The following is a 21,535-nucleotide window of genomic DNA, read 5'->3' as shown; positions in this document are numbered from 1 at the left end:
ACTGACGGAAATCGCTTGGCAGACGTTCACTTATTTATGGAAGATTCGTATGCGATACTAGCTGTTTCCCGCGACTTCGTACGCGTGGATTTGTAACATTATGCAGCAAAAGGTAACAGTAGGGACGGTTAATCATTTGTTCATAATTATACAACGCATGAAATTTGTCTTTCACGAAGTACGAATTTTCATGTCCCTAACTGAAAAAACGTGTTCTCGATATAATCCTTCTCAACACTTAGGTTTTCAAGTCCACTATTAAAATAAAATGTTCGCTCCCGATGCAAACTTTATTAATACAAACTTTTTAAACACGGTGCAATCAGTTTTCGTCTATTATAAAATATAATGCCCTTTTACCAAGTTACATGTTCCTAGCTTAAACGAAAACTTGTACTACATATAAACTACATCCTCTTTTTAACCCCCTTAGGGGTTGAATTATTAAGAACGTTGAAATAACTTTTTTTTGTGTTTTTTTTTGCCTTTCTAAGAAGTTTCAAAGCATTTGTAATGGATTCAAACTTTCAAACGCATTTAAAAACGCTTAAATTACTTTTCTTGTATTTTAAAAATATGCCTTTATACAAAGACTGAAGTCCTGTACGCAAAAAAAGGTTTGATCTCCATACATACTTTCAACCTCTTTTTTACCACCTTGGGGGATGAATTTTTAAAAATGCTGAAATTAGTGTTCTTCCCTTTTAATTAAATATCTTTCTACATAGTTTCAAGTACCTAGCTTAAAATAAAATTAGGACCCCTACAAATTTTCAAGCCCTTTTTAACCACTTTACGGGATGAATTTATAAAAACGCTGAAATTACCTTTCTTGTATTCTAATAAAATGCCTTTAAACGAAGATTCAAGTCCCGCACTCAAAGAAATGTTTGATTTCCATACAAACTTTCAACCCCCTTTTCACCACCTTGGAGTATGAATTTTAAAAACGCTAAAATCACTTTTCTACTCTTTTAAATATATACCTTTTTATGAAGTTTCTAATTTCTAGCTTAAAATAAAATTTGAACCCTATACAAACTTTCAACCCCTTTAAGGGGTGAATTTTTAAAATCGCTAAAATTACTTTTCTTCTATGCTAATAATATACCTTTATACAAATATTCAAGTCCCGTACTCAATAAAATGTTTGATCTCCATACAAACTTTCAACCCCCTTTTCACCACTTTGGGGGATGAATTTTTAATAACGCTGAAATTAGTTTTCTTGGTTTTTTTAAAAATAATACCTTTGTTAAAAGTTTCAAGTTCCTAGCTTATAATACAATTTGAACCCCAAGACAAACTTTCATCCCCTGTTTAACCCCCTTTCCAAAAACGTCGAAATATTTTTTTTGTAAGCGGCTATTATGCCTTTCTAAGAAGTTTCTAAGCATTAATATTTTGTAATGGTTTCAAATTTTCAACCCCTTTTTAACCCTATTAGGGGATGAATTTTCAAAAACGCTGAAATTACTTTTCCTGTACTCTAATAATTGTATATAGGCATACAAAGTTTTAAGCCCCGCATTTGATAAAATGTTTGATCTTCATACAAACTTTCAACCCCTTTTTCACCACCGTAGGGGAGGAATTTTCAAAAACGCTGAAAGTAGTTTTCTTGTTTTTTAATAATATATCTTTTACCCAAGGGTCGAATTCATAGCTTAAAATAAAACTTGAACCCCATACAAACTTTGGACCCCCATTTCACCCCCTTGAGGGAAGAATTTTGAAAAACCCCTTCTTATTCAGCTCTCTAGGTCCAACGGTTTGGGCTGGGCGTTGATTTAAGTGAGTCAGTCAGTCAGGCGGGACTTTTACGTTTATATATATAGATAGATACAAGCCGTATTTGCTCATTACAATCTAAGAATAATTATTAATTATCTACCGTCCAAAAAGTCATTATTAACCTTGTGGACGCCAATGACAGATATATCGGCACCGCAGGTCCGGCAGGTCCTAATGACCACAGAGCAACATAGACCAACGTGCATGTGCCACGGATGTAGATTGTACGAACACCTTTCTGGCTCGGTGATAAGGTTTAAAATAATTTAGTATGGCAAAAAAAGTGACAACTCGCTCCACCTTAGGTATAACTTCATGGTATTCCCCAAGTATTCCCTGAGACATATGACATCGGTCTCTTTAAAGCAAGAGTGAGTAGGCTATTACAACAACAAGCATACGGCCCGCCTGATGTTAAGCAGTTTCCGTAGTCTATGTACGCCTGCAACTCCAGAGGAGTTACATGCGCGTTGCCGAACCTAACACCGCACCCTCGTTGAGCTCTCTGGCAACCGTACTCACCGGCACTGACCGGCAGGAACACAACACTATGAGTAGGGGGTCTAGTGTTATTTTCTTTCTTTTCTTTCTTTTCTTGATGGACTTGAGGGCGGTGTTGCCCGTAGCCAATGTCACGTAAAAGGGTAGGAACAAAATAAATGCTCTTAGAGCACGACGCTGTTCGGTGGTTGTTGTAGTTGTCTCGTAAAACCGATAGCTGGATTTTACGAGAAGCACGTGGACTACCGGCCGTTGACTCCAAAATGGTGGTTAAACACGCTTTGAGATTAATTCTCCATTCACTGCACACTACCACATTAGATTATTGTATAATAAAGCTATCGATATTACACTTTAAACAATATTAATGAGCAAAAAATAAAGGAATTAATCACGAGGCTACTATCAAGATGGCGTTCGAACCGGAAGTCCCTAGTGTTATTTGGCTGCAGTGTTCTGTAAGGTGGAGGTACTTCCCCATAGTTGGGCATATATTATCAGGGACCGGCCCGCTATCCCTTATCGGGGTTTTATAAGGGTATTGCATAAGGCTTAACTCACCATACCCTTTGCCAGACGAAACCCTTTGTTTTGGTTTTAAAAACCCTTATATAAAGCTACCACATTTGAGTAATCGGTAGCCCAAATACCCTTACAAAACCCTTATCATCCGCTCACCAACACCTTGCATATTGCTTATATGGGTTAGCCTTATAAAGGGCTTCCCTTTTAGCATATAAGCGTGCTAATTTAAGTCGTCTACCTTGTTCATAAAGCACACATTACTTCGAATCCGAGCGATCGTCGGCGGCGACGGCGGCGTTCTTTGACTAGGCACGTATTTTCTTTCCTTTTCATACACTACCGTAGATATATACTAATCCTGTCTCTTTCACGCAAAGGGAAACCTTTATAAAAAGCGCTTAAAGATAAGGGTAACCCTTATTAAGGGCTAGCCTTATATTTGGTTAGCTTTTCAATAAGGGTTAGTCAAAGGTAAGGGTATGAATGGGCTTGCAGTTTAAAAGGGAAAGTCTTTCAATGTGTTAGCCGTGTTTAAGTGTCGCCCATTGAAAGGGTTTTATCGCGGAAAGGGTTGTCCGGTCCCTGTATATTATACTACTCTTTGAGTTGGGCTCTGCTCTAGATCTGGAATGACATCCGCTCCATCCGCTGTGCTGTGCCCTACAAAGTGAGATGACATTCACAGTGCCCATACCTCTCTTTTTGACGTAGTTTAAGGACATACCCGGGTCCGGGTCCAGGTCCGGGTCATGCACTCTGACTTCACATTGTGATATTTATTATTTTCTTAGCATGGTAAATTTCTCAGTATCTATTTCCAGAAATCATTTTATAAACTTTTTATAGTCTGTCAAGCCATTTCCGCCAGTAAACAAAATTGTTTGACAGACTATTTGTAAAATAAAACAATGAAAACGGATTATATCGCGTATATTGAATTTATAATACATCCCGACGTTTCGAACTCTTTACAGCGTTCGTGGTCAACGGGTGACCACGCTGTAAAGAGTTCGAAACGTCGGGATGTATTATAAATTCAATATACGCGATATAATCCGTTTTCATTGTTTTATTTCATGAGTAACTATCGCGGTAACCGAAGACAATATTAGACTATTTGTAAATTTATAAAGGTTATTTTTATTAATTTACATCTATCGGGGCAGATATCAGAACGCACTGCAAAAGACACTTCTGACAGTGACAAGTATTACTGCGTCATAAGTGACATTGACAATTTAATTTGACAGTACGGAATGAAAACTTTAAGCAACAGTACTAGCGCAAATCGGAATTTCCACCGATTAAATATTTCTCAATTTTCCCTTACTCAAATATAAACTGTAATTGTTAAACTTTCTACTAATCGCTTGGGGTGCTTTCATTAGACACAATGCAGTCGCAGGACAAGCGTCCTAGACAGGTGGAATTGGCCTCTTTAGATCCCTCGGCGCGAGTCAAACAACTAGCTAACTATGGAGCCATGGTGGAGGTGGACCCTAACGTGCCTCCGAGGAGGTGAGTTCGAAATTAGGCTGTCGTGACCAGTAGAGTGGCCAGTGAAAATAGTTCTTCAGTTGCATCATATTGTGAGTCATACTATGTTGATGTTTATAACTAGTTTACATGATGTGAATGATGTGATGTGCCGTATCAATTATCATCCTTCATTCAAATTTACTTTATTTTATAGTAGCACTGTGTATCTTAATTCATTTAATAGTTAAATGGCTCATATATTTTAGTTTTTGAATATTTGTTACAATATTCTGGGGCCTCACTGAGTTATAAAGTAAATTAACAATTTTATTTTGAATTTTGCACCATATAGTTGTTTTAATTTTCATCTAGAATTGTCTTTTCATCTCATTACCTGAGCTGAGTGTCAAGGGAAGGGACCTCATCATATTAATCATATTTGCCATTTTCAACCAAAAGGATACTTATTGTTGGTTTTCAATAAGGTGCTATTTCCATATAGCTTCAATTTGAAATCAACCTTATTGACAACTGACAATGTGGTACCTTTTGGTTAAAAAATCACTATCTTAATGTAAATAAACTTGAGGTTTATGCAAATTTTATCAGAAGAATCATTATTAGCACGACTTTTTAATGTCTCGATTGCTGGGCATAGGCGTCCTTTTGCGGTGTAAGGGTGGAGTTTTAGTTTACACTGGTGTTTACAGTTTATTTATTTAGGCAGTTATTATTTTTTCATTTCAGATACTACCGATCAGGCTTGGAAATGGTCCGTATGGCAAACGTATACCTAGCAGAAGGCAGCCTCGAGAACGCATACATCCTATATATGAAGTTCATGACACTATTCCTTGAGAAGATGCGAAAGCATCCAGAGTATGCCTTGGTGCCGGCGCAGGTGAAGAGTGTGAACCAGGCCAAGCTGAAGGAGGTGATGCCTAAAGCAGAGAAGCTTAAGCAGAAGTTATTGGAGCAGTTTGCTAAAGAACATAAGCTGTATCAGGAGAATGAGGTTTGACTTTACATTGAACTTGATTTTTTACCCTTGTAAGGCCCACCATACAAAACTTTTCTATTTTTTATTTGAATCTTGACATATAGTAAATTGGGTTTAATTTCTTTGAGAAAGCGATTAAACAAAAAAAATGCTGCTTCATTTGGTTTATGAAAGGTAACTATTTGATTGAAACAGATTGTACATTGTAATGCACATTGGGCCTTACAAGGCTAGATTTGATTATTGTTAGAAAAAAGTGATTAAATCCTTTAGAAGGAATTCAAACCATTACTCAACCACATACTTGTACCTATAAATTAAGTCAAATAAGGCATGGATTTTAGTAACCTTGCTTGGTTACAAAACCTACAATAATTTATATTTATTTGGGTTTGCCTAAAAGGGAAGATCTTCCCATACCAATTATGCTACTATAACATCAATATTTCCCAACAAGATTTATTGATGAAATATCACTTAAATCTGTAAAACAAACATGTATTCAAACATATTTAAATAAATGTAACAATAGACTGATAATTGTTTCAGGTGAAGAGACTTTTAGTAGAAGAACAGAGGAAAAAGCAAGAGCAAGATGATGCCAAGTTAGCGGAGAGACTGCAGGCCGACGAGGATGGACGTGATCACCCACATCTGAAGGATGCAGTATGTATCATTTTTAATTTTTGTTGTTCTAATTGTCTTAAAATCTGTACAGTTTGTCGAGCGAGGTTTAAGAACCGAGTACTGTTAACGCAGCCACAGGTTTTATTAAATTAACCAATTAGATAGGTACTTACACTTTGGACGTGTTGAGTCTTTCAAAACTTTTAACATACCCAAAAAAAAATCAAGTCAAGTCTTGAGCTTAAATTGACCGTAGGCAACGACCAACTCCATTTTTGTACAATGCAGAAAGCGACCAAATCCACTGAGTTATGTTATGGTATTAGTCACTTTGGCAAAAATAAAAAGTTGGTCACTTTCTATGGTTAATTGATCCTAAGTTAGTGTAACTTATTGGATTTTCTGCGGATTATGTAACCCATTTAGATCATTTTTAGGGTTCCGTACCCAAAGGGTAAAAATGGGACTCTATTACTAAGACTCCGCTGTTCATCTTCCGTCTGTCTGTCACCAGGCTGTATCTAATGAACTGTGTTAGCTAGACAGTTGAAATTTTCACAGATGATTTATTTCTGTTGCCGCTAAAACAACAAATACTAAAAAGTACGGAACCCTCGGTGCGCGAGTCTGACTCGCACTTAGCCGTTTTTTTTTTGTTCGCGAAGCTGACAACGATTTCACTGCCAGCGCGCGCTACGCGTTACGAGAGTAGCTGATTACCTACTTTGCTTATCCCGATAGCGAAAAGCGCTTACTAAAAGAGAACCCGCCTAGCGGGTGGTTGTGAATGCGTGTTGCTTCCATTTATACATTTCAGGTTTCTATCTATGTTTTAATGGCATAAATACTTATAATTAAATATGTAATATCTGTTTCCCCAGGACAAATGGGCAGAATCACCATCCGCGCCGCCCGTGGCCGGGGTCCTGTACCCGGACGACTTCGCGGCCACGCCGCCGCGCGCGCCGCCGCACCACTACGAGCGCGTGCCGCCACTTATCCCGCCCTCGCATCAGTAACTATTCATTATTATCCATTTAGATATACAACAGTCAGTATTCTTATCCATATGGATATAGACTAGCCAATACGATGTATCCTTATCCATTTGATATAAACCTGACATTACTATCTATATCCATCTGAATATAGATCAGTAAATACTATTTTTATCCATATCATATAATCCAGTCAGTACTACTAATTATCCCCATACCATAGATAAAAAGCCTATTATCCTACTTACTTACTTATAGAAAATTCTATGGATACACATTATTCGTTATTAGTCCCTTTATTAGGTATATATACCTAAAATATATATAAGACTTTATTAAATAACTTTAAAATTATAGTCTCTTAGAGACAATTAACTTTGTAACAGAAATTATGGCTATAGGTAAAAGACAATTGGTGCCTAAGTATGAAAATATTTGTGTTATGGTTATATGGGACACCACTCTCCCTTTTGTACCTAATTAACATCATAATATTTACCTTTGCAGCGACAGCACCACAACAGGTCTTGTGCCAGGTCTGTGGGGCCTACGCGCCGTGGTGGTGCCCGCGGGTCTGATGGCACAGTTCCTCCGGCTTGCCCAGCCCAACACTCGCAAAGACGTCGAGACCTGTGGCATTCTGGCTGGCAAACTGGTTAGTCCGCATTTGCAGAGACAGCACCACAACAGGTCTGGTGCCAGGCCGTGAGGCCTGCGCGCCGTGTGGCCAAAGGCCCAAAGCATCGGAAAGAGGCGCACTTTCACGCGAGGCCCAAGACCAAGCCGCGGGAGTTACGAGTAAGTGCTCAAACACAGAACAATGTACAAGTAACTAAATGCGAATGCCGAGCTCCGCGTAGGGCCAAAAGCCCAGAGCGTCCGGCAGTTGAGCGTTTCCTGCAATCTTAATTGCGAAAAGCTTAATTGTTCTGTTTGAGCCTTCGGCTTCGCGTGGAGGCGCGTCGCGTTTTTTAAATATTTTCAATAATACCTAATGCATAATTTTAATCAATACAGGAACGTGATCAGTTAAAGATCACGCACGTGATCATCCCGCAGCAGACCGGCACCGCAGACTCGTGCAGCACCAATAACGAGGAGGACATCTTCCTTTATCAGGACCAGAATAACCTCATCACGCTTGGCTGGATACACGTAAGAACTATGTAGCTAATGCACAGCTGAACATAAGTCTCCTGATATTTCAAGAAAATTTCTCGTACCTATTGAAAGCCTGCTGTCGTAATACTTACTTCAGCGGTTCTTAACCTGGGGGTAAAACTGGCATTTTACGGGGGTACCTATCTATAAGAAAAATATTAATGATTATGGAGGAGGGGTAAAATCGAGTTCCCTAGTTAGTCAAAGGGGTCACAGTACCTACAAAAAAGGTTAGGAACCACTGACTTACTTACATATTTTGCAAATAATGTTTCCACCCTCGCAAAAAAAGACACAAATAAATATAACGAACCACGACCAATAATACAAAACTGTGATCGTGATAGGTTGTTCATTTTTATACCGCATCGGTGGCAAACAAGCATACGGCCCGCCTGATGATAAGCAGTCACCGTAGCCTATGGACGCCTGCAACTCCAGAGGTGTTACATGCGCGTTGCCGACCTTTTAAAAACCTGTACACTCCTTTTTTGAAGAACCCTAGGGTGTGAGGATGAACACCCTGCCGACGGCGAGCGGTGCGGTGATAGAAAGCGGCCGTTGCCATCATGTCAAACAATTAATTTAGAGGCCGGTGTCGATTTTGGAGCAAAAAATGTAAAATTGATAGATTTAGTCGTTGAAATTATACACGTTTTGTTACGTAATATCTAAATAACAAGTATTGGTTTCTATTAGCACGTCTTCTCGTCTTGCCTTTTAATAATGAGGTCGCGTGCGTGCGTCACCGGTAATAAATATATGAAGAGAAGGGGCAGTTTTTAAAAATTCATCAAAAAATTATGGTGGTAAATTATACAAATTGATGTATAAGAATAGTTTCAGCAAATGTTGTAGATTGTTTAAGTATCAAAATTACGTTGAAATTAAGTCGATTTTCAGAGAAATTGTCACTTGTTTTGAAGTAATTTCTGGCGAAAATTGAATTCGTTTAACTTTCATTTCCTCGAACTCTAAGTCATATAACAAATATGTAATCTGGTAAAGGTCAAGTACAGAATATGTGTAATACAAATTTACCATTGTTAGCAGTTGAAACTTTACGAAATTATTCTATTCTATTCTTCTAAATTTACAAATAAGAGCGACCAAATCAGTGCTTACCTAGACTACCTAAACGTCCATCAGAAAAAGAATCATTACTAATTTAGTGAGTCTGTTTTAAAAGAATTGATCTGATAAAAAGCAAGATAAGAAGACGTGCTCATAGAAACCAGTACTTGTTATTTCAATTAGGTAACAAAAGGTGTACAATTTCACCGACTAAATCTATCAATTTTGCATTTTTGCGACTAAAATCGACACCGGCCTCTTTGTTTGACATGATTGTTGTTAATTTTGTAATGTTGTTACAGACGCATCCAACGCAGACGGCGTTTCTCTCATCCGTGGATCTACACACGCAGTGCTCCTACCAGCTCATGATGCCCGAGGCCATCGCCATCGTGTGTGCGCCCAAATACAACGAGTAAGCATTCTAAACTACACTCACTTATGGATATTAATCCATCTCTTTACATTCACTTACAAGCCAGCAACTGATAAAAATAGTTTGTTAGTTTATACTGATTTAACCAATAACGCAATATCTTAGCGGGCTTAATAAGACTGTGAAAACTTGTCAGCTGCCGCTCCGTTGGTAGGTTGGGAACGACGGCTGCCACCCGTACATGAAGAAAAAAAAGTTATTACCTCCCCATTGAACATTCGAGATAATGCTTGTGACCTAAGAGACTTTTATCACACTTGATATCACTTACTTAAATATGTATACGACCAGACTTACGAGTAAGATTGCGATGGTGATATTGGTGATGGAAACATCAAATTGTAAACTCGACTCATAAAAACCATCGTGTTTCTGTTGTTGTCGTTAGCAATATTGCTCATAGGTTCCTCTCTTATTGCACAATGTACTATTAATGTTGTAAATATATTTTATATCTAGATAATGGGCATTATGAGGTTAGCTTAGCTCTCTTTTATGTCGTTTCTTTGGCCTAAAACCCTGAACCATTGCATTATTTGTAGGACTGGATTCTTCGCTCTAACTCCAGACCACGGCATGCAGTACATCACAAACTGCCGGCAGGTCGGCTTCCATCCGCACGACGAGGACCCGCCACTCTTCTACGTAAGTTCACTTATTTTTAATTATTTAAGTTCGTTATAGTCGGGGTAACATAAGATCTGGTATTTGACATATTCTATATGAAGCTAAGACAGCTAACTAATAACCTTAGCGCCACTTGCACCATACCACTTACCGGGGTTAACCGGTGAAACCGTTAACCCATTAACCCGGTGTCAAATTATGCTGGTAACCATGGTAACTGCAGGTTTAACCGGGTAACCGAAATTGAATACCGGTTAATTTGTATGAAAAATATACCGATATTCGATCCCTGATTGTAACTTGTACTTTTATAAAAAGGGTGCCGTGGTCTAATTTCTTTATTAATACATTTACAATACTACGCCAACCTTACGTCAGTACATTAGTGAAACCTACTATTTATATAAAACTATTTTTTTTAGACGGTCGACCACATTCGCATCGACCAGTCGGCATCCGTCGAAATGGTGGACCTCCGGAGATGAACGCACTGAAAGTTAGCTTTATGTACCTGTATATGCCTGATTGCGAAACTATCCCATCATCTATCTAAGCCCTAAGGTCGTAGTCAAGATTAAAATCTTTTGTCAATAAACGCTAATAGGGAATATTACGCGAAACTCTGCGTAGGGGGCGCCACTACCACAACCAAAGGGTCTACCGCGAAACAAGAAAATCGAAATTTCGTTATCTAACCTCTCTATCACTTTCGCATATTCGAGCGATAAAAGAGGCAGATAACTAAATTTCGATTTTCGCGTTTCCCGGTAGGCCCTTTGGCCCCTCTGTAAACAAACCGCCTTGATATTTTATTATCTGTGAAAACTTGCCAAAAAACAATTTAAGGCACAGTATGTATAAGTTACTCTGTGGTTTACGATAGGTGCTAGTGCTGCACCCTGACGACGGAACATTGCAGTCTGTTCAGCGTTGGAGGTAATGGCGACCAAATGAAAGCAGAGAATCTGATATCTTAATTTAATGTTTTACAGAAGGCTGGTTAGAAAAAGTGCGCTTATCTACATACATGTAGAAGCTTATATAGTAAAGTACAGCGCCACACTATGACACTACGGATTGGTTAGGAACTATTACATACATTGACATAGCTAACAGCTTATTGAGCACTTAAACTAGTACACAATAGTTTCGGTAGATGTCACCTTTACATATCATAGGACGATTGAGAGACTTAATCTGTCTAGATTAGGTAAGTAGGTACTTAGGTATGCTAATACCTACTTATCTGCTACTTGTTAAGATAGGTCTTAACATTTTGCCACCCCTTGAAATAGTTAATGTTTTATGAGTAACATTAGGTATTTCAAAGAATAGGCTTTATACATTTTACCTATCAGTAAGGATGGGCAGAGTTCTTTGTTACGAGTTATAGTTAGGTAATTACTTAAATTTTAATTAGATCTGTGCCCATTCTTATAAATGAAACAACAATAGGAAATGATTTTTATTTTAAATAGGGAGTAGGTATTCTAATTATGTACATAGGTACTAGGTAAGTAAGGTAATTTAGGTACTTAATTATACTTATTTGACACTTAGTTATAATTATTTGAACTTTACATTAGGTTGGTACTGTTGGTAGGTATTTACTACTTATATGACTTCACCCGAAGTAGGTAATGGACAAATGTTATTGAACGCGCGTTGGATGTCCCCTCTGGCGGTTCGGATGACGGCCACCCTGGTGACGCCATCCCGGCCCGGCTGCGTCGCGACGATCTTGCCCAGCCTCCACCGGCAGGGCGGCAGACGCTCGTCTCGTACCAGGACGACGGTGTCGACTGCGAGGCTTGGGCCGCGCGCGCTCCTCCACTTCGTGCGTTCCTGCAGCGTTCCGATGTAGTCACGTGACCAGCGCCGCCAGAAGTCCTGCGTGATTTGTTGCAAAAGTTGATAGTGAGTTAATCGGTTCTTTGGTACATGGTTATAATCTTCGTCCGGAAGTGAATTTGGTGCTTTTCCAATTAAAAAGTGAGCTGGCGTAAGGACAGGATAGTCAGGATTTGAACTAGGTAAGGGACATAGTGGCCTAGAATTTACCATAGATTCTACCTGATATAGGATTGATACAAATTGTTCGTAAGTTAACAAAGATAACCCTAACACTCTTTTTAAATGATATTTGGTAAGTTTTATACTAGATTCCCATAGGGACCCCATATGAGGTGTATAGACAGGAATAAAACTCCATTTTATGCCCTCGTCTGCGCAATGAGATACTAGCTCGCTCGAGCTGTCCTGTAGGTATTTTTGTAAATCTTTTAGCTCGTTACTAGCCCCATGAAAGGTTGTTGAATTGTCACTCACCAACTCCTTCGGTTTACCTCTCCTGGCGATGAATCGTCGCAGCGCCGCCAGGAAATTGGCTGACTCGAGCCCTGTAATTAATTCGAGATGAATTGCCTTTGTTGCAAAACAAATAAACACTGCTATATAGCACTTAGAGACCTTGTAACCACGCCCTGTCCTATCTCTAATGTTATAAGGTCCTCCATAATCGATACCCGTGATAGCAAAGGGGGGGGAAGGATTTACCCTTGAGGGGGGTAAGTTTCCCATTATAGGGTTAGTAGTCTTTGGATTTGCTCTAAAACACGGAACGCATTTATTTACAATTTTCGAGGCTAACATCCTACCTTTTGTTGGCCAGATGCGCTCGCGAATAGTTGAAAGTAATAACTGAGGGCCAGCGTGCAGAGTACGTATATGTGCGTTTGCCATCAGTAGTTTGGTAAGCGCGTGCTCGTGACTTAATATTAAAGGATGTTTTTTTTCATATGCATAATGCGAAAGACCGATTCGTCCGCCTACGCGAACGAGTCCGTCCTTCATGAATGGGTGTAAAGATAATATTTTTGATTTGTTAAGAACCGGTTTATTGTTTTGCAATAATTTATATTCGTGTGGGAATGATTCCATTTGTGCATGTCTAATTAATGCGTGATCCGATTTTTTTAATTCTTCTACGGACAATGGTCCTGATAATTTATTATTTGGATTAATTGTTCGAGTTTTATTTTTTGTATTATATATAAATCGAAGTATGTATGCTAATACATGAATAAGTGTTTTATCGCTTGACCACCTGTGGAAAAGATATTGTATCGTGTCGTTAGATTCTGTGCTAATAGCCAAGGTGAGAGTTATGTTTACGTCGCTCTCGGCCTCGGGTGCATGATTTAGTGACTCAGAATCGTGGGTCGGCCATGTGTCCGGACTTTGGGTCAACCACGCCGGCCCAGACCACCATAACTGGTTGGTTTCCAGCTTGCCTGGTGCTACCCCTCGGGACAAAAGGTCGGCGGGGTTATCCTCCGAGCGGACCCATGACCACTCGTGCTTGCTTGTAAGTGATAATACTTTTGTGACTCTGTTACTAACAAAACAAGTTAATTTAGGGTTACTATTTTTTATCCAACATAATGTTATTTTTGAATCTGACCACAGGTTGATTCCGGAAACGTCACATTTTAATGCTCGTTTTATTTTGTCGACATGTGTCGCGAGCAGTAAACTGGAACAAAGTTCCAAATTTGGAATAGTTTGGGGTTGTATTGGACTTATTTTTGATTTTGAGTAAAGTAGGTGAACTTGTACGTTTCCTACTCTATCGCTTGATCGTATATAGATGGCAGCGCCATAGGCTTTAATACTACTGTCACAGAACCCATGAATTTGTATCGTTACATAATTGGGTATGACTGTACATCTCGAAATTTTCAATTGGTTTAATAAAAACAAGTCTCGATAGAATGTGTTCCATTCTTGGATCAAGTCTTGTGTTAATTCGGTATCCCAATCTAATTGAGCCTTAAATAATTTTTGAATAAATATTTTGGCTACTACAATTACTGGTCCCGTCAAGCCTAGGGGGTCGAAAATGGACGAAATTACCCCTAGTACCTTTCTTTTGGTGATTGGGTGTGAAATTTGGTTTTCTTTAATGGTATACATAAGCTCATCTGAGTCACTAGACCACGCTAAACCCAGGACCTTATGTGTTTTATCTCCAAATTCGGTTGTGTGTGTGTTTTGGTGTGTGTGTGTTTCGCTCACCCGTTTTATGATGACTTCGGAATTGGACTTCCATTTCCGCAGCGTGAAGTTGGCTCCCCGCAGGATCTCGTTCACCTGTGATGCAGTTTCAGCTACCTGATTCTCGTCGTCGCCGCCGGCGATAAAATCGTCCATGTAGAACTGGTTCGCTATGGCCTCTGCAGCTGCTGGAAATGTGTGTTGGTTTTCGTTTGACAATTGTAACAAACATCTGGTTGCAATATGTGGTGCTGACTTTAAGCCGAAACTTAATGTGGTCAGCATATAAATTTGGAGTCGTTGGTGAGTATTTTCCCGCCAAAATATGCATTGTAGGTATTGTTGATTTGGTTTAACATAAATACATCTGTACATTTTTTGTATGTCAGCGTTAATAACATATTGGTATTTTCGGAATCGTAGAAGTATATTTATGAGTTCGTCCTGTATTATTGAGCCTTTGTATTGGATATCATTCAAAGAAATGCCGTTATCAGTTCTGCATGAGCAGTCGAAAACAATTCGAATAGGGGTTGAGGGGGAGTCGCGAAAAACAGCTTGGTGGGGTAGAAAATTACATGGGCCATCATAATTATCTTGTAATTGAATCATATGGCCAGCTTGTTCGAACTCGCGCATGAAATTCACATATTTATCTTTAAATTCGGGGTTCCGCTCGAACTTGGATTCTAATGTTTTGAACCTCCGATATGCTATGTGCCTAGATTGACCTAACTTGGTAGGTGGCTGCTTTAATGGAAGTTCTATTTCGAAATTACCCTCAGAGTTGTGAGTGTGAGTTTTCAGAAATATATCCTCACATTGTTTTTCATCATAGGGTAAATTTGGTGCGGAACCCTCCTCTATTTCCCAAAACTTTTTTAATTGAGTTTCTACTGTAACTTTACATTGAATGGCAGACTCGGTTTTTTTTTGTACGGAACCCGTGACTATCCATCCTAATCGCGAGCGTCTCAGAACCGGTAATCCGGGCCCGAGCTTGTATTTACCGGTAAGAAGTAAATCAAAGAATATCTCCCCACCGATAAGCAAATCTACATCTTGAGCTAAGTTAAACTCGTCATCAGCTAATTTATAACGCGACGGAATGTGCCAACGTTGCACGTTTGGTATTAAAATGTTGGTAGTACAAATTATAGGCGTAATAAAACAGGACAAATTCGTTGTAAAGGTTCCGTCTAAGGAATGCAATGTTACGTCACACGATTCTAAAAGGCTAGACACTTTTTCATTGAAACCTATGACATTTAAGGCAAGTTGTTCCTTGTTTAATTGTAACTTTTTGGCCGCGTTTTCGGTAATGAAATTTTCTTGCGAGCCATTGTCTACAAATGCCTTCATTTTATGCACATTGTTATGCTTATCCCTAACGAGCACTTGGGCTGTTGTAAGGAAAACTGACCTATTTCGCGCATTGTTTATTTGTTTTTCGATTAAAGTGTTATTCGACAAGGTAGTCTCGATTTGACTAGAACTCGGTTGTTCGTCGATTAACGTTGATATTGGTAATCGCGTTGGTACGGGGTTACTACCTACATGAGTGTTGGTATTTGGTTTGTGTAGTAACGTATGATGCTTGCCCTTACATACTCGACATGTACTGGCCCTGCAGTTTGTTAAGACATGCGTTCCGGACAAACAATTAAAGCATAATCGTAATTTATTCACGGCTCGGATGCGCGCGATAACGTTTAATGCACTAAACTTTGGACACTGATTAATATAATGCGTACTCGAACAATACGGACACTGGTTACATTTAAACTGTTTGGAGGTTACCTTGATAGGTTCGGACGTGGTTACCATGGCCTTCTTGGAAGTGCTGGGTGCGTCCGATGGTACTGCTGGGCTGGTCGCTTCCAGCCGGTCAGCTCGGTTCTTTAGGAAGGTTTTGAAATCCTGCAACGAAGGCAATTTTCTCAAATCAACACTGTTTTCCCACTTTGATTGCAATCGACTGTCTAACTTTTTAACTAACATGTGAATAATTGCGAGATCCCAATTTTCGGTAGGTACATTTAATGAGCGCAAAGATCTCAAATGTTTGGAAATATTATCGCACAGACCTCTTAGACCCGAAGGAGTTGACGGTACCGGTTCCACGTCGAACAAGGCTCGCATGTGGTTGGTGACTAAACGTTTAGGATTATTATAACGTTCACAAAGCATCTGCCACGCGAGCATGTACGCGTCCTCGGAGAAATCGAGCGAACTAATTACCTCAAGTGCGCCGTCTTGTAAACAACTGCGTAGGTACTTATATTTTACGATCGGTGCTAAGCTAGCTTGGTTGACTAGGGCATCAAATGTGTCTCGAAATTGCAGCCACTGTGTTAGGTCTCCGTCGAAGCTAGGGAGGCTAATTTCGGGATATTTTATCGACTCACCGAGGGGTTGCTGCGGCGGGGCTTGCGGACTATGGTCATTTGGTGTTGAATCGGTATCTACCTTCGCCAGCAGCTTGCCCTTAGCGCTAAGTCGGTAAAATGTGTCCTCAAATGACATACGCTCGGCCTCGTGGGCTTCGATGTCCCCTTCGTCGCTGCACAGTGTCTCGATCCGGTCCTGTATCTCAGAGAAATCATTGTATAACTTTGGTAATTGTTCTAGTCTTAAGCTTATGTCTACAATTATTTCGGCCGTCAATGCACTTGAGTCGATTCTTTCTATAAATTTATTAAATACAGTTAATTTTCGCTTACAGACACCTCGTCTATTTTTTAACTGCCTAATTTCTAACTCTTCTAGAGTGTTTTTGGAAGTTTCTAACATGATTAAGAACGATTACAATTTACAATTTGTAGGAAATAAATCGATTACAATTAAATTTGGTAGGGAGATTTGGTAGATAGGTTAGGGAATGCCAGCTCACTTGCCTTCTCGATTGATGCTCGTGCGCGTGGCGTAGCTTGGTGATTGCCCTCGCTTGGGCGCTCCTTCTGCCTCTGGTGTGGTACCACCCGCGTGGTCCCTTTGGTACTTGCGGTAGCCGTTCCCTGCTGCGGCTGCGGTGCCACGCACGTGGTCCCGCTTTGGTGGCTCGGTCGGCGCCTGTCGCGTTGGCTCAGGCCGCTCGATCGAGTGGTGTGGTCGCCTCCTAGTCACCTCTTCAGCTTCTTCAGGTCGGCGGAGCCCCACGCGGTTGCTGCCTACGTGGTAACGTTGCTCTCCCGGCCTAAATCAGGATACGCGGCGATTCCTCGACGTACCGGCTCGCAAATTTTACTAAATTTACTAGCGATTCGCTTTAAAGTACTGAGATTAACCGCGATTTAAACTAGGGGTCACCATTATGTTCAGCGTTGGAGGTAATGGCGACCAAATGAAAGCAGAGAATCTGATATCTTAATTTAATGTTTTACAGAAGGCTGGTTAGAAAAAGTGCGCTTATCTACATACATGTAGAAGCTTATATAGTAAAGTACAGCGCCACACTATGACACTACGGATTGGTTAGGAACTATTACATACATTGACATAGCTAACAGCTTATTGAGCACTTAAACTAGTACACAATAGTTTCGGTAGATGTCACCTTTACATATCATAGGACGATTGAGAGACTTAATCTGTCTAGATTAGGTAAGTAGGTACTTAGGTATGCTAATACCTACTTATCTGCTACTTGTTAAGATAGGTCTTAACACAGTCATACCCTATTGAAAATTAAAAAATCTGAAAGTATGCCGAAAGGATGACAGATGCGAAGAAAACTCCCATCATATTTTCCAAACATTGTTTAATTTGCGTTTTCTTTAAAATATTGTCTTGTTTTACTTAACCTCAAATTATCGAAAGAGACCGACGTTCGTAAGAAGAACTTTGTAGATAGGCTGTATTTTTATTAGTTTATTTATGGGATGAACTTTGCAAATGCGAGTAGATAACTAGCTACCTACAGTAATGTTGATAAAGACTATTAGTAATGGGAGCCCTAAGTTTTAAGAGTCAACTCAGATTTTTTTAGACATATTCAAAGCGTCAGTTGTTTTAAAGTCTTCTGGGGCCCGTTTCTCAAAAGCTTGTAACTTGTAATACAAGCGGATGTCACTTTTTGACAGCTTTTGTTAGAAAGGGACTTCCACTTGTATTACAAGCTACAAGCTTTTGAGAAACGGTTCCTAGTTGGTACTAGTCCTTTGTAAAAACAACAAGATAGAGATAGTCCTTGAAAATCAACCACGTTTCAAAAAGACAAAAAAAGACGTATAGCTTTTGAGCAAATAGTAACCTAGCTGAGTCGTTTTCTTTTAATTTAGACTCGAGACAAGTTTTCATCAACATTAAAGTACTTACAGTTGTTTTATGAATTAATCTAAATCCTTATGTTTGCACTCACGCGAGCTTCCTTTTGCACTTTAATTAAGGTGCCATATAAGACGTGTCCATAGGTTATGGCCTATATTTCTCATTTGCAACGCAGTACTGATTCCAAATAAAAAGGTGTTTTTCGTCTTACTAAATAACTTTCGCTATGGGAATAACTCATCATTTGCGAAATAAATGTTCGCTGTCATTACAACATCCGAAGCTACGAGTACAATCCGAGCCGAATAATGAAGCAATCAAACATTTTTCGCGATTTTGGTTTTAGTACAATAGTAAACGTCGTTCAGTAAACCTAAGTGTACAATAATTATATTCACCTCACAGAATCTTGCTGAGGGTTTATAAAATAACTGTAGATAATCAATGTCATTACGTCGCTACCACGTGGGAACTGTTATTTTTTGAATATTTTCGATTTTACGCAAGCCAAAAAACCTTCAAGTTGATTGACCTTTGACAGCATGAAGTGTTGTTCTAATTTACTCGAGCAACTTATACACTGACAGGGCTTTTTTGGGACTATATTATTATTATTAACTAGAACTTATTATGGACTTAATTTTTTTTGCGCAAATGACAAAACAAAAAAGACAAAAATCTACAAAACTTCCGTGAGACACAGGCATAATAAATATGCACTTTAAACTCTCGCATTTTGTACACATAATTAATGTCATTAACGGGTCTAACGCGATTAAATTTAATTATTTTACCTTTATTTCGAAGTGAGCTAAGTTGCACTAGCTGTGGTCACGGAAGACACGGTCGCGCGCGCGGGCGGGATCGCGTTACACCCGTTAATGACATTTATTATATTAAATATATATTAAAACGGGGTCACTCACGTATTTTAAGTAGAAAACCGCTCGACATGTTTCACTCCGTACCGAGTAGTATCGTCAGGAGCTTGCGTTGGCGGACCGGCGCAGACTGCGGGCTGCCGCTCTCCGCGCCCGATGTCTCATGATACGTGAGTGACCCGTTGTATATTTACAGACATAAATCTATATGTATTTCTATCTAAGGAATTAGTATTTATTAATGTAATCAGAGGTTTAGCCCGAAGACTGATGCTTAAAGTAGAAATGAAATAGTGAGAGCTATTTGTGAGAATATTCTCTAAGATAAATATTAAAATGAAATAATATCCATATTTGTAATAGGTATTCGCAAAACACGATGCTATTTAATGTTACCGAAGGCTAGTTATAAAAAGGTGTGGTTTTTCAGAAAGGTTGAATTCCTTGTATGTATTTTCGAAAATATACCTTATTATGATATTCAAAAGGTCGGATTTAGTAGTGAATTACTGAAAAGTAATTGGCAATATCTTTAAAATTAAAATCATTTGAGAAAACGAAGTTTGCGGTTAGTTAGATAATAAGGTTGATTTTATTTTATTAAAAGGTTATCTCAAATGACTATAACTACTCGTTATTCTAATAAATGTTGCATTTTCTGTTATAAATCGCACTGAGTGTTCACTGTTGTTATTTAATTATTAATTTATCACTATATTGCTTTATGCTACATAGCACTATTTTATGTAAATAGATATTTAATTATTGAGGTTATGTAAGAGTGATGCATTTAAAGAGTGCAATGTTAAGGTCCGGTCACACTTACCAAGTAAGGAAAATAAATTTAAAGATCTACCGTTTAAGGTCATTTCCCCACTTGGCGGTGCGGTATCGGTGCAGTACGCAGTATATCTTCCTGATTGGCGCGTAGATGGCGCGGAGTCGCGGGCGCGCCAATCAGGAAGAAATACAGCGTACTGCGCCGATACCGCGCCGCCAAGTGGGGAAGCGGTTCAACTGAGGCTGTCGGTAAGAAAGTTTTAGGGTCAGCTACGGACTGTTTAAGTCTTTGGCTGCATGAACCTAATAAGTGTTTTGTGTTAAGTAAGTAAAAATATAATATATAAAGTAGTTTTAGTTTCAAAACTCGGCTATCTTCTACTAAAAAATCATTGATTTTATCAACCGCCTAAGATAAGTGGTAGACCTACATCAAGGGTCGGCAAACTTTTGAGAACAGCCAACTGCAGTAGAAATTTTCAGTTTTAGGAAGCTCGAGCCGCAAATGGGTCAAATTATACTTTTTACTGCAGGTTTTTATTATTTCAAACAATCTTGAAATTCGTAATGTCTCTTAACTTACACTAGCTACAAAAAATTGATATGCACAGAATAGGCCTCAATATTAGACTTACCTTTTTTTTAATTGTTTTTATTTTTAGTCTGGAGTAGGCAAATATACAACTTTGTCACCGGCCCTGCTCTTTCACAATTTTGTTACCTTTAAAAAAAATATAAAAATAGATAAAATATCTTTTCCTTTGGTTACAAGGTATCGTAGTTAGTGCGGCATTAAAATGTGCTTTATATTGATATACAATTAAACAAATAACATAATTTACAAATCAAAAAATCAAATACTTTCTTCTACTCTCATTGTGAAAATGTACGAAATACTGATATTAAATTTGTTGCCCGTAAGACCCATTTCATAACGCAATATTACTCAATACATTACCATCGAACAAGTAGGTAACAAAAAAAATCTTCGTACAAAACCGAATAATGTACCTATAGAGAAATTTATTCACTGACGTAATAACAGAAGGCGTGGCTCACTCCGCGATTTCATCGCGTTGCTACAAGTACCTGCGGCCCACACCAATGTTGGGGTCTAGCCATAGTAGTTGCCGCGTACCGCTACGGAACGGACGGGTAGGTAGTGTCCAACTTCAAATACAATGGCCCAACTAAGCGCGCGAGGTGTCCAAAATAATCAACACAACTTTGTTGTCATTTTAATAAGACTGTGTGTAGATCTTTTTGGACACCTAGCCCTATTAGTTATAAACTTTTGAAAGTTAGTACTTGGTAAATGTGACCAAAT

The 21,535-nt window shown here is 39.0% G+C and overlaps 2 protein-coding genes across 15 annotated transcripts; one reads left to right on the top strand and one right to left on the bottom strand.

The window, feature by feature from the left end:
- Positions 1–4,077: 4,077 nt before the first annotated feature.
- On the top strand, positions 4,078–11,137 carry LOC134743313 (STAM-binding protein-like A). Its single transcript, XM_063676705.1, has 9 exons — positions 4,078–4,338; positions 5,047–5,314; positions 5,849–5,965; positions 6,808–6,941; positions 7,432–7,579; positions 7,942–8,079; positions 9,462–9,574; positions 10,138–10,240; positions 10,645–11,137. The coding sequence occupies exons 1-9, from the start codon at positions 4,214–4,216 to the stop codon at positions 10,705–10,707; spliced, it is 1,209 nt and encodes a 402-aa protein (XP_063532775.1). The 5' UTR covers positions 4,078–4,213; the 3' UTR covers positions 10,708–11,137.
- Positions 11,138–11,674: 537 nt separating this feature from the next.
- Positions 11,675–17,698, bottom strand: LOC134743452 (uncharacterized). 14 transcript variants are annotated; one of them, XM_063676874.1, is made up of 4 exons: positions 16,687–17,698; positions 16,079–16,198; positions 12,551–12,621; positions 11,675–12,112 (listed from the first exon to the last, which is right to left on the bottom strand). In XM_063676874.1, the coding sequence occupies exons 1-4, from the start codon at positions 16,723–16,725 to the stop codon at positions 11,833–11,835; spliced, it is 510 nt and encodes a 169-aa protein (XP_063532944.1). In that variant the 5' UTR covers positions 16,726–17,698; the 3' UTR covers positions 11,675–11,832. The 14 variants fall into 14 exon arrangements, 13 of the variants coding, with proteins under 13 accessions (XP_063532944.1, XP_063532946.1, XP_063532937.1 ...); XM_063676876.1 differs by lacking the exon at positions 16,687–17,698 and adding an exon at positions 16,366–16,679 and having other exon boundaries at positions 14,300–16,198; XR_010128016.1 differs by lacking the exon at positions 16,687–17,698 and adding an exon at positions 16,366–16,680 and having other exon boundaries at positions 11,675–12,621; positions 16,103–16,198.
- Positions 17,699–21,535: the final 3,837 nt, after the last annotated feature.

The sequence above is a fragment of the Cydia strobilella genome, chromosome 8 (assembly GCF_947568885.1).
Source record: "Cydia strobilella chromosome 8, ilCydStro3.1, whole genome shotgun sequence".
In the NCBI taxonomy this organism is placed as follows: domain Eukaryota; kingdom Metazoa; phylum Arthropoda; class Insecta; order Lepidoptera; family Tortricidae; genus Cydia; species Cydia strobilella.
Note: the sequence above shows the minus strand (reverse complement) of the source record. Positions and strands in the feature narration are given on the sequence as shown.